Below are 13,885 nucleotides of genomic sequence, written 5' to 3'. Positions count from 1 at the left end.
CAGCCATACAGGCTTCGAAAAAGACCTGGCTTTTTTTATCAGTTTGAAAGAAGCACTTTGCATGTGCTACCACATGTCCTGAAATCCTTTCAAAAGACTTGCATAGTCCTGCTATGTGACACTATAGCAATAATTTAATGAGCAGTTTGAAAATTATTATTTTTTTAAATTAAAGTTTTAAAATGACAGCTGCTGCAAATGATTTAGTGATCTGTGTGGAGCTATGATAGGCGTAGTCTTTCCCATCTATCTATCTATCTATCTATCTATCTATCTATCTATCTATCTATCTATCTATCTGTCTATCTGTCTATCTGTCTATCTGTCTATCTGTCTATCTGTCTATCTGTCTATCTGTCTATCTGTCTATCTGTCTATCTATCTTTACAGACTGGTTCCTATGACGAAGAATCTCAAAGTTTTACAGTAAAAACAGCAATACAAATATACTAATTCATTCAAAACAATTTAAAACAATATGCAATAAAAATAATTCATATTTATTAAAACATGTGAAGAAGAAAAGATGCTCATTAATATGGATGGAACATAGCAGAGGAATACACACAGGCAAGGTGCAATATGTTTCTGTTAGTGTTGTAAATCATTGTGTTCAACTGGAAACTTATAGTGGAGGATAGATTTAGCAGCAGCTGTTAGTCACAGGCACCCAGCTTAGTGGGCAAAGAGTTTCAGTGAAGAGCTCATGCAAGAATGCCAGCCAGAGGTTTTTATTTATTTATTTATTTATTTTTCAAAATTTGCCACTGCCCATCTACCCTGCACAAGAGGGACTCTGGGCAGTTTACAATAAAAACAATCAATTAAAACAGTAACCATAAAATATAAATACACGTACATCAAATATAAATACGATTATCAAATATAAATATAAGAATAAGAATAAAATCCAAGTGGCAAAAAGATGTAACTCAGTCCATGTGTGTGAGGAGCACACCAAGGTGCCATCCATCCCCAGGAATAACTAGTCCCCTCCCTGCCCCAAGCAAGGCAGCAGAGCTAGGTCTTCAGATTGCTCTGGAAGGCCAGGAGCGATGAGGCTTCTGCCTCACTTCCAGGGGCAGAATGTTCCAGAGGGTGGGAGCTACTGCAGAGAAGGCCCACCTCCTGGACCCCACCAGATGGAATTCTCTTACCAGCAGGGTCGGCAACATGCCCTCTCTGCATGATCGGGTGGGATGGGTTGATGTAATGGGGATGAGGCGGTCCCTCAGGTAGCCTGGCCCCATGCCATGTAGGGCTTTAAAGGTGATAACCAACACCTTGAATTGGACCCGGAAGCAGACAGGTACCCAATGCAGCTCGTGCAGTAGGGGTGTTATATGTGCCGCTCTAGGGGAACCAAAAATAGTCTGTGTGGCTGCGTTCTGGACCAGTTGTAGCTTCCGGATACTCTTCAAGGGTAGTCCCATGTAGTCCCAATCCAGGAAAGGGCATAACTGGCGCACGACATGAAGTTGTGCAAAGGCCCTCCTGGCCATGACTGCCATCTGGTCTTTGAGCAGGAGTCGTGAGTCCAGGAGGACCCTCAGATTCCGCACTGGCTCTGTCTGAGACAGTGCAACGCAGTGCAGAACTAAAGATGACAAATTCCCGGATACAGAGGAGCCATTAACCCACAGCCACTCCATCTTACCAAGGTTCAGCTGAAGCCTGTTGTTCCCCATCCAGACCCCCACAGCCCCCAGGCACTGAGAGAGGGCAGTCACAGCATCACTTACCTCACCCGGGATGGAGATGTACCTCATCCCATAGTGACGGATGATCTCACCCAGTGGTTTCATGTAGATGTTAAATAGGAAAGGGGAGAGAACCGAACCCTGCAGCACCCCACACAAGAGGGGTCGAGGGTTGGATCTCTCATCTCCTATCACCACCAATTGGGACTGGCCCTGGAGGAAGGAGGTGAACCATTGCAAGACCACACCGCCCACCCCCAACTCCCTGAGCCGTCCCAAAAGGATACCATGGTTGATGGTATGGAAAGCCGCTGAGAGGTCAAGAAGAGCAAGAATGGATGCACTGTCTCCATCCCGCTCCTGCCAGGATCATCCATAAGTGTGACCAGTGCCATTTCTGTCCCATATCCTGGCCTGAAACCTGACTGAAAGGGGTCTAGATAATCCGTTTCATCCAGAACCCTCTGGAGCTGCAATGCCACCAATTTCTCAACCACTTTCCCCCAAAAGGGGAGGTGGGAGACTGGATGAAAATTATCCAGTACAGTAGGGTGCAGCGATGGTTTCTTGAGGGGGTGTACCAGCGCCTCCTTAAAGGCAGTTAGGAATGCCCCTTCCCTCAAGGATGTATTAACCATCCCCTGGACCTAACCACATGTCACCTTCCAAGCTGCTTTCACCAGGGAGGGGCATGGATCTAGATGACAAGTGGTGGCATTTACTGTCCGGAGGATCCTATCCACTTCCTGAGGTCCAGCAGGATCAAACTGTTCCCAGATAACTGGGTAAGTTTGCTCCCTTGGTATATCCACCGACCATGCCTCATGCTTGGAGTCTAACTTGGAATGAATCTTAGCGATTTTATCCTGCAGATGCTCAGAAAACTCCTCTGCATGGCCCTGTAGGTGGGTCACTGGGCCCACCTTCCCCAAAAGGGATTGAGTGATTTTAAACAGGGCCGTCGGGTGGCATTCTGCGGATGTGATAAGAGTGGAGAAATATTGAAGGTTCGCCACTCTTATCACCACAAGGTAGGCCCTAATAGTGGCTCTAGCCTGTGTTTGATCTGGTTCGGTCTTCGTCTCCCTCCAGCAGCACTCTAGACGTCTCTTAATCCTCTTCAGAACCCTCAGCTCCTTTGTAAACCATGGGGAGTGTCGGGTTCAATGGGACAACAGAGGTCACACAGGCATGATCCTGTCCAAGGCCCCAGCCACCTCCCTATTCCAGGCAGCAGCCAGGGTCTTCCCTGGACCGTGCAGCAGATCCTTGGGTATAACCCCCAGCTCCCTCTGAAACCCTAGTGGGTCCATCAGTCGCCATGGGTGAACCAATCGAATGGGTTCTGCCTCCCTGTGGAGAGGGGCGGCATAAGAGAATCTCAAGGTCACCAGGGTGTGATCTGACCATGACAATGGGGACAGATGCAACTCTCCCCTCAGATCGCATTGCCACTGCTCTGACAAGAAAACTAAGTCTGGGGTGAGACCACTGTCCTGAGTTGGGACCCGAATAATCTGAGACAGGCCCATGGCTGCCATGGTAGCCATGAACTCCTGAGCTGCCTCCGAGGCATGTCCCAGAGATGGCAGGTTGAAGTCCCCCAGAACCATAAGTCTGGAGAACTCCACTGCCAACCCAGAGACAGCCTCCAGCAGCTCAGGCAGGGAGGTTGCTATGCAGCAGGGAGGCTGGTACAATAGCAGCCCTCCCAACTGTTCTTGAGAACCCAGCTTGAAAAACAGGGTCTCATAGCCGGCCACTTGTGGTTAAGCTAGATGGTCATATAAATTTGTTTAATAAATAAGAAGCACTTTTGGTTTAGCCTTTTCAAACAGAAAACAAGGTTGGTATAAGAATAAGAGTACTCTAAATGGAGCAGGTTCTCCCTTCTTTTTTTTTTTGAGACATAAATAGTGAAAGAAGAAATAGATAAGGCAATTGCAATGGACAGAGAGTAGTGTTTGAACTTGACTTTAGCTCTCCACTCACTTATGAATCCTGTTTTCTGTTTGTGTTTTCAGGATAGAGTGATTTATTTCAACCTTTACACTATTGAGGGTGGTTGTAAGGAAAAATGGAATATCATCTTTATTCATCTTAAGAAAATCCAGGATGAAGGAAGAGGCATAGCTGAATAAGAACATCTTACACTTAATATTTCTTAGCCGTGATCTCATGGCATAAAACATCTATGTTTTATTATCTTGATGATCATCCATTTTCAGTCTGTTTATGTAATACAGTATTTTAAACCAACTTTTATAGTTTGTTGTTCTTGTTTATTCATTTAGTTGCTTCCGACTCTTTGTGACTTCATGGACCAGCCCACGCCAGAGCTTCCTATTGGTCGTCAACACCCCCAGCTCCCCCAGGGACGAATCCATCACCTCTAGAATACCATCCATCCACCTTGCCTTTGGTCGCCCCCTCTTCCTTTTGCCCTCCACTCTCCCTAGCATCAGCATCTTCTCCAGGGTGTCCTGTCTTCTCATTATGTGGCCAACGTATTTCAGTTTTGCCTTTAATATCATTCCCTCAAGTGAGCAGTCTGGCTTTATTTCCTGGAGGATGGACTGGTTTGATCTTCTTGCAGTCCAAGGCACTCTCAGAATTTTCCTCCAACACCACAGTTCAAAAGCATCGATCTTCCTTCTCTCAGCCTTCCTTATGGTCCAGCTCTCGCAGCCATATGTTACTACGGGGAACACCATTGCTTTAACTATGCGGACCTTTGTTGTCAGTGTGATGTTTCTGCTCTTAACTATTTTATCGAGATTTGTCATTGCTCTTCTCCCAAGGATTAAGCGTCTTCTGATTTCCTGACTGCAGTCAGCATCCACAGTAATCTTCGCACCTAGAAATACAAAGTCTTTCACTGTTTCTACATTTTCTCCTTCTATTTGCCAGTTATCAGTCAAGCTGGTTGCCATAATCTTGGTTTTTTTGAGGTTTAGCTGCAAGCCAGTTTTTGCACTTTCTTCTTTAACCTTCATCATAAGGCTCCTCAGTTCCTCTTCACTTTCAGCTATCAAAGTGGTATCATCTGCATATCTGAGATTGTTAATGTTTCTTCCAGCAATTTTAACTCCAGCCTTGGATTCCTCAAGCCCAGCATGTTGCATGATGTGTTCTGCGTACAAGTTGAATAGGTAGGGTGAGAGTATACAACCCTGCCATACTCCTTTCCCAATCTTAAACCAGTCCGTTGTTCCGTGGTCTGTTCTTACTGTTGCTACTTGGTCGTTATACAGATTTCTCAGGAGGCAGACAAGATGAGTTGGTATCCCCATATTGCTAAGGACTTGCCACAATTTGTTGTGGTCCACACAGTCAAAGGCTTTAGAATAGTCAATAAAACAGAAATAGATGTTTTTCTGAAACTCCCTGGCTTTTTCCATTATCCAGTGGATATTGGCAATTTGGTCCCTAGTTCCTCTGCCTTTTCTAAATCCAGCTTGCACATCTGGCAATTCTCAGCTCCATGAATTGCTGAAGTCTACCTTGCAGGATCTTGAGCATTACCTTACTGGCATGTGAAGTGAGTGCCACTGTTTGATAGTTTGAACATTCTTTAGTGTTTCCCTTTTTTGTATGGGGATATAAGTTGATTTTTTCCAGTCTGATGGCCATTCTTGTGTTTTCCAAATTTGCTGGCATATAGCATGCATTACCTTGACAGCATCATCTTGCAAGCTTTTGAACAGTTCAGCTGGGATGCCGTCGTCTCCTGCTGCCTTGTTTTTAGCAATGCTTCTTAGGGCCCATTCAACCTCACTCTTCAGGAATGTCTGGCTCTAGCTCACTGACCACACCATCAAAGCTATCCCCGATATTGTTATCCTTCCTATACAGGTCTTCTGTATATTCTTGCCACCTTTTCCTGATCTCTTCTTCTTCTGTTAGGTCCTTGCCATCTTTGTTTTTGATCATACCCATTTTGGCCTGGAATTTACCTGCCAATGTTTCTAATTTTCTGGAAGAGGTCTCTTGTCCTTCCTATTCTATTGTCTTCTTCCACTTCTGTGCATTGCTCATTTAAAAATAATTCCTTATCTCTTCTGGCTAACCTCTGGAATTTTGCATTTAATTGGGCATATCTCCCCCTATCAGTGTTGCCTTTTGCTTTCCTTCTTTCTTGGGCTACTTCTAGTGTCTCAGCAGACAGCCATTTTGCCTTCTTGGTTTTCTCTTTCTTTGGGATGTATTTTGTTGCCGCCTCCTGGAGAAGGTTGCGGACCTCTGTCCATAGTTCTTCTGGGACCCTATCTACTAAGTCCAGTCCCTTAAATCTATTCTTCACCTCCACTGCATGTTCCTTAGGAATATTAGTGAGCTCATATCTAGCTGATCTGTGGGTCTTCCCTAATCTCTTTAGTCTGATCCTAAATTGTGCAATAAGAAGTTCGTGATCTGAACTACAGTCAGCTCCAGGTCTTGTTTTTACCGACTGTATAGATGTCCGCCACCTTTGGCTGCAAAGGATGTAGTCAATCTGATTTCGGTGTTGTCCATCTGGTGAAGTCCATGTATAAAGCCTCTGTCTTAGGTTGTTGGAAGAGAGTGTTTGTTATGCAGAGTGAGTTGTCTTGGCAAAATTCTATCAGCCTATGTCCTGCTTCGTTTTGTTCTCCCAGGCCATGCTTACCTGTAATTCCAGGTGTCATTTGACTGCCCACCTTAGCATTCCAGTCTCCTGTGATGAAAATAACATCTCTTTTAGGCATGTTGTCCAGTAGATGCTGCAGATCCTCATAGAACTGCTCTACTTCAGCTTCTTCAGCATCCGTGGTTGGGGCGTATATTTGGATCACTGTGATGTTAGATGGCTTGCCCTGAATTCGAACTGAGGTCATTCTATTGTTTTTTGGATTGTATCCAAGCACTGCTTTAGCCACTTTACTATTAATTATGAAGGCTATTCCATTTCTTCTGTGGTCCTCTTGTCCACAGTAGTAGATCTGGTGGTCATCTGATGTGAAGTGGCCCATTCCAGTCCATTTCAGTTCACTGACGCCCAGAATGTCTATCTTTAATCTTGACATCTCACCAATAACCACATCCAATTTGCCCTGGCTCATAGATCTTACATTCCAGGTTCCAATGGTGTGTTGATCCTTAGAACATCAGATTCGCCATTCACCACCACCACCGTCGGCCACTAGCCGTCCTTTCAGCTTTGAGCTAGCTGCGTCATCACGTCTGGGGCTAGTTGAACTCATCCTCTGTTCCTCCCCAGTAGCATTTTGACCATCTTCCGACCTGGGGGTCTCAAACAAAGCAATATTTAAATACAGAAGGCAAATTGAGATCTAGGTGGGGTTTTTTTAGATTTTTTTATCCCATCTTTATTATTTCTATAAATAACTCAAGGCGGGGAACATACCAGATACTCCTTCCTCCTCCTATTTTCCCCACAACAACAACCTTGTGAGGTGAGTTGGGCTGAGAGAGAGTGACTGGCCCAAGGTCACCCAGCCGGCTTTCAGGCCTAAGGCAGGACTAGAACTCACACAGACTCCTGGATTCTAGCCTGGTTAGAAGAATCAGGAAATATTTTTGAGGAAAGTCTCTAGCAGCTATGCTGATAACATCCAAGCAGTTGAGTGCTAACATTGCCATTATGGAATCAAGCTGGTTGGGGGCAAAAACTTTCAGATTTTTGAGGGAGGAGTAGAAATTAACTTTTATTTACTCATGTCTTTTCCAGTCTCTGTCTGCTGCTGTTTCTTCATATTGTTTCTCTTCCTGTCTGAGCTTACTGGTTTCATAGCCACTGAAATGTAAGTACAAGCCATTTTTCTTGGCAGTTCTCATTTTTAAAAAGTATATAACCTTGTCTGATGGTAAGGTTTTGCATGGAAAGAAGGACTGCCTGCATATAATATATTGGTCTCTGGAAGCCTGAATTTGATCAAGTAGACTTGAATGAAATAAGAAAAAAAGCATTTTAACCAGAATATGTTCTAAATTAGGCAAGAACTGGTTCTGACAATAAGTCATCACGTTTGTAGAATTATAAAGGGGCCATGTAAGGCAGAATTCATGCTGACAATAGACATTGTAGTCAAACACCTCTGCAGACCAACGCTATCCTGACAACCAGTTCTGTTGCAAAAGGTCCTGGGTGTTGCTTCTTTAATATCAGTAGATGTATTTGGTGCAGACCTGCTCTAAGGCACACTCCTGTTCTTCCACTTGATATCTAAGTACCAGGTTAGCCCCCCCCCCCCCCAGCCCTCCAGTTGCAGATCTTCTGGTTTCAACATGTGCAGATTCCCTATATAAATGGGGTAAGATACCATCTCCAAGGTGTGACTGCAGGGCTGACAGGCAAATCGTTAAACACATAATACAAGAATGTAAGACCAGAGCCCATGACGGGAACTTTGCTGATTTCCTGATGGCAACTGATGCTGCAAAAGACTATATTTGTAATCTTAATGTTCGTTTTTAGTTATAATTGCCCTACGACCAATGTATATTTTCTGTATACCTTTTTATATTCCCAATTTTTTAATATATATTTGTAATATGTATGATGTGCTGCCATATGATAAATACATGGTTTCAACACTCAAGTGCACATGCAGAAGCTCTCTTGGCAGAGCAGAGATGCATATAAATGTTGGATCTTGTCTGCCTTTGTCCTGGAACCAAAGCATTTTCCCCTCTCTGTCCAACCTCTTGACCAGCCTCCTATTGGCTACCCTCTTTCAATCAGCAAACAGGATTAGATGACTCATTTGAGCCACAGCAGTTTTGTACTGGCCCAGTTACTTCTAAGAGACAAGCTACAATTCCTCTGAGAGGCACTCTCCCCACAATGCAGAAAGCCATCAAGGAGCTTCTCTTTCTGTTATTGAAGGTACAACAGATCAACATAACAACTGCTTTGCACAAATTGGACTGCACCAGCTAGATAACATCTCAAAGTTTAACCACTTTCATAGGGGGTGCAAGAGCTCAGGATGACAAAGTGGGAAGCAAAGAATCTCAGAGTAGACAAGCCCATTTTCCTAACATAGTGCGGGTGTCCTCCAGATTACTGTTTGGGGAAAAAGCAGCAAAAAATTCATTATCATGACAGGGCAGGAGAAAGACACCTAGGGTTTAGGCCCTGGATTTCCGCTACTACTGCTAAACACCAGGTCAGTCTGTAATAAAGTCTCCCTCACCCTCATTTGCGATTCAGTCACAGATGAGAGGGCTGATCTGGGGTGTATTACTGAGAACTGGCTGGGTCCAGAAGGGGGAATCTGCCTTTTGGAAATGTGCCCAACTGGATTTCAGGTGTGGCATTAGCCAAGACCTCAGGGCAGGGGTAGAGGTGTGGTGATTGTCTTTCAGGAGTTTCTTATGGCTTTCAGGGGTGCTGCTCCACAAGTTACCAGATGTGAGATCCTGTTCATTAAGTAGGGCTCTAGGGATCAGTTGGGACTGTTGCTACTGTATCAGCATCTCTGCTGCATAGCAACCTTCCTGCCTGAGCAACTTGATTCCATCTTGGGCTTGGCAGCTGAGTTCCCCAGGCCTACAGCCCTGGGGGACTTCAATCTGCCTTCTCTGGGAGTGGGGTCTGAGGTGGCTTAGGAGTTCATGGCCACCATGACAACCATGGGCCTATCCCAGGTCATCCAGGGCCTGACATGGGACAGCAGTCATACACCTGATCTGTTTTTCATGTTGGAGCAGTGGTAACGTGATCTGAAATTGGGGGAGCTCTTGGTGCCCCTGCCATGGTCAGATCACACCCTGGTAATTAGGAGATTCTCTGGTGCTGTCCCCCGCCTGCAGAGAGGCAGGGCCTATTAGATAAGTCTACCCTCAGCAACTGATGGACTGAGATGGGATCCAGAGGGAGCTGGAGACTGTTTCTCTTGGTCTGCTCCATGGCTTGCCTGAGTCCTTGGTCATCGCTTGGAATGAGAGGGCAGCCAAGGCTTTGGATCTGATCATGCCCATGTGACTTCTCCCCTTGCATGGATCCCAACATTCTCTGTAGTTTATGGAAGAGTTAAGGGAGATGAAATGGGTGAAGAGATGTCTAGTGGTAGGGGTGGTAAAGCATCAGTACTTCTCTGCCCTTATTTTGTCTATGGATGGCCATCCATCGGCCCTGTTTAGGGTAACCTGAGCCCTCTTTATCTACATGGCCACACAGAGGAATTTGCAGAGCAAATTTGGTGTAGTGGTTAAGGTGCTGGCCTAAAAACCAGGAGACTGTGAGTTCTAGGCCTCCCTTAGGCATGAAACCTGCTAGATAATTTTGGGCCAGTTACTCTGTCTCAGCCCAACCCACCTCACAGGATTTTTGTTGTGGGAAAAATAGGGGATGGGAGCATTAAGTATGTTTGCCACTTTGAGTTGACATACACATACATGCACACACACACTCATCACAGTTGGATTCATTTCACAGTTGGATTCATTTCCAGTTAGATGCTAGCATTGGTGCAGGTCCTGTGGAGATGCCTGGGGCACAGTCTTGCCCTGTTATCTGGGAATAGTTTGAACCTGTTGGGCCTGAGGAAGTGGACAGGGCCCTTAGGACTATGAGCTCAGCCACCTGCTCATTAGATCTATGTCCCTCCTGGTTGTCTAAGGCTGCCAAGGAGGTGATGTGTGGTTGGGTTCTGGCAGTGGTGAACTCTTCCTTGAGAGAGGGGGTTGTTCCTCCACCTCTTAAAGAGGTGTTTGTTTCCCATTCCTCAAGAAGCCATTGCTAGATCCCACCATACTGGATAATTTTCATCCAGTATCCAACCTCCCTTTCTTAGGGGAGGTTGTGGAGAAGGTGGTCCCCAAGCAGCTTCAGTGGATCCTGGATGAAGTGGATTATCTGGACCCCTTTCAGTCAGGATCCAGGTCTGGGCCTGGGACTGAAACAGCATTGGTCATGCTTTTGAATGACCTCTGGCAGGAGTGGGATGGTGGTAGCACATCCATCCTGGCTCTACTTGACCTCTCAGCACCCTTTGATACCATTGATCATGGTATCCTCCTGGATTGGCTCTGTGGCTTGGGAGTGGGTAGCACTGTATTGTGCTGGTTCTCTTCCTTCCTACAGATTGATTCCAGTCATTGTGGATTGGGAGTGAGAAGTCCCACCTTTGGCCCCTAATGTGTGGGGTTTACAGGGTTCGGTACTCTCCCCACTCCTGATTAACATCTGTGTGAAGCCACTGGGTGAGATCATCCAATGCCATGGGGTGAGATATCATCACTATGCTGATGATACCCAATTATACATCTCCCTGGTAAATTAAGCAATGCTTTTGATGTCATATCTCAGTGCCTGGAGGCTGTAGGGATCTGGATAGGGAACCAACAGGCTTCAACCGAACCCTGGGAAGACTGAGTGGCTTTGGGTTTTGGGGCCTTCCGGGTCTGGGAATTTACCATCTTTGGTGCTGGATGGGGTTGCATTGCCCCAAACAGACCCTGTGCACAATCTGGGAGTCCTTCTGGACTCATGACTACTGCTTAAAGGACACGTGGCAGTTGTGACTAGGAGGACCTTTGCACAACTTAGTGTTCTGGTCCAGTTGTTTCCGTTCCTAGATCAGGAGGCTTTATTCTCAGTTACTCATCCCTGATCACCTCCCAAATGGACTATTGTAACATGCTCTACATGGGGCCACCCTTGGAGTATCCAGAAGCTTGAACTGGTGCAGAACGTGGCGGTGTGGGCAGTTATGTGTGCCCCTAGAACTGCACATGTTACACCTCTGCTCCACCAGCTGCACTGGTTGCCAGTTTGCTTCTGGATTCAATTCAAGGTGCTGGTTTTGACCTTTAAAATCCTACATGGCATGGGGCCAGGGATCATATTTGAGGGACCATATCTCCATGGTTATGCCTACCTGTCCCATCAGGTCCAGCAGGAGGGGCATGCTACAGATTCCATCTGCTAAGGAGTTCTATCTGACAGGACCCACGGGGTGAGCCTTCTCTGCCATGACACCAGCCCTGTAGAACATAATCACCCCTGAGGTGAGATTGGCCCCAATCCTACTGATTTTCCGGAAACTAGTTAAAATTTGATTGTGCGAGCAGGCTTGGAGACCGCATGGAAATAGGGGGCCTGTTAAATGGCTATGTTGCATGTAAGACCTTGAAGGCACTCTCCATAGTTTTTAGTTATATTTATGTTTTAGTTGTTTAATGGTTTTTAAAGTTTTATTTTCAATTGTTTTGTTTTTATTGTACACTGCCCAGAGTCACATTTGTGAGATGGGTGGCTATATAAATGTGATGGATGGATGGATGGATGGATGGATGGATGGATGGATGGATGGATGGATGGATGGATGAGATTTAAACCCTGGAGGCACACTTGTTCTCTCTTTTTCACAGGAACATGTGCGTGTGCACAAACACAGTTAGATTCCCATATTCTGTAGTAATTGATCTTCATAGATAAAGACATTTGCAATAAAGCTTTGATCTAACCACGCTCAGTTCTTGAATATTCTGTGTGTGCTAGTTCCTGACTTCAGCAAAGGATCGTTACCTTGTCGTGGTGCTGGAGCTTGAGCACCTCAATGATGCCATGAGCTAAACCGTGAAGGGCCACCCAAGACGGGAAGGTCATGACAGAGAGGTCAGACCAAATGCGATCCCTGGGGAAGGTAATGGCAACCCACCCCAGTATTCTTGCCGTGAAAACTAAATGGATCAGTACAACCAGAGATATGTCGGTATACCATCGGAAGATGAGACCCCCAGGTCGGAAGATGGTCAAAATGCTACTGGGGAGGAACAGAGGATGAGCTCAACTAGCCCCAGACGTGATGACGCACCTAGCTCAAAGCCGAAAGGACGGCTAGCGGCCGACGGTGCTGGTGGTGAACGGCGAATCCGATGTTCTAAGGATCAACACACCATTGGAACCTGGAATGTAAGATCTATGAGCCAGGGCAAATTGGATGTGGTTATTGGTGAGATGTCAAGATTAAAGATAGACATCCTGGGTGTCAGTGAACTGAAATGGACTGGAATGGGCCATTTCACATCAAATGACCACCAGATCTACTACTGTGGACAAGAGGATCACAGAAGAAATGGAGTAGCCTTCATAATTAATAGTAAAGTGGCTAAAGCAGTGCTTGGATACAACCCAAAAAACGACAGAATGATCTCAATTCGAATTCAAGGCAAGCCATCTAACATCACAGTGATCCAAATATACGCCCCAACCACAAATGCTGAAGAAGCTGAAGTAGAGCAGTTCTATGAGGATCTGCAGCACCTACTGGACAACACGCCTAAAAGAGATGTTATTTTCATCACAGGAGACTGGAATGCTAAGGTGGGCAGTCAAATGGCACCTCGAATTACAGGTAAGTATGGCCTGGGAGAACAAAATGAAGCAGGACATAGGCTGATAGAATTTTGCCAAGACAACTCACTCTGCATAACAAACACTCTCTTCCAACAACCTAAGAGACGGCTTTATACATGGACTTCACCAGATGGACAACACCGAAATCAGATTGATTACATCCTTTGCAGCCAAAGGTGGCGGACATCTGTACAGTCGGTAAAAACAAGGCCTGGAGCTGACTGTAGTTCAGATCACGAACTTCTTATTGCACAATTTAGGATCAGACTAAAGAGATTACGGAAGACCCACAGATCAGCTAGATATGAGCTCACTAATATTCCTAACGAATATGCAGTGGAGGTGAGGAATCGATTTAAGGGACTGGACTTAGTAGATAGGGTCCCAGAAGAACTCTGGACAGAAGTTGGCAGCATTGTTCAGGAGGCGGCAACAAAATACATCCCAAAGAAAGAGAAAACCAAGAAGGCAAAATGGCTGTCTGCTGAGACACTAGAAGTAGCCCAAGAAAGAAGCAAAGCAAAAGGCAACAGTGATAGGGGGAGATATGCCCAATTAAATGCAAAATTCCAGAGATTAGCCAGAAGAGATAAGGAATTATTTTTAAACAAGCAATGCGCGGAAGTGGAAGAAGACAATAGAATAGGAAGGACAAGAGACCTCTTCCAGAAAATTAGAAACATTGGAGGTAAATTCCAGGCCAAAATGGGTATGATCAAAAACAAAGATGGCAAGGACCTAACAGAAGAAGAAGAGATCAAGAAAAGGTGGCAAGAATATACAGAAGACCTGTATAGGAAGGATAACAATATCGGGGATAGCTTTGACGGTGTGGTCA

The 13,885-nt window shown here is 45.5% G+C and overlaps 1 protein-coding gene across 3 annotated transcripts in view; it reads left to right on the top strand.

Annotated features, from left to right (window-relative positions):
* ERGIC1 (endoplasmic reticulum-golgi intermediate compartment 1) overlaps window positions 1–13,885 on the top strand; it is a 137,913-nt gene that overhangs the window by 32,713 nt on the left and 91,315 nt on the right. For all 3 annotated transcript variants that reach the window (XM_063292403.1, XM_063292402.1, XM_063292404.1), the window contains exon 3: window positions 7,411–7,483. In XM_063292403.1, the coding sequence (XP_063148473.1) occupies window positions 7,411–7,483 (73 nt within the window). The remainder of the gene's footprint in view (window positions 1–7,410; window positions 7,484–13,885) is intronic.

The sequence above is a fragment of the Candoia aspera genome, chromosome 2 (assembly GCF_035149785.1).
Source record: "Candoia aspera isolate rCanAsp1 chromosome 2, rCanAsp1.hap2, whole genome shotgun sequence".
Taxonomy (NCBI): domain Eukaryota; kingdom Metazoa; phylum Chordata; class Lepidosauria; order Squamata; family Boidae; genus Candoia; species Candoia aspera.
Note: the sequence above shows the minus strand (reverse complement) of the source record. Positions and strands in the feature narration are given on the sequence as shown.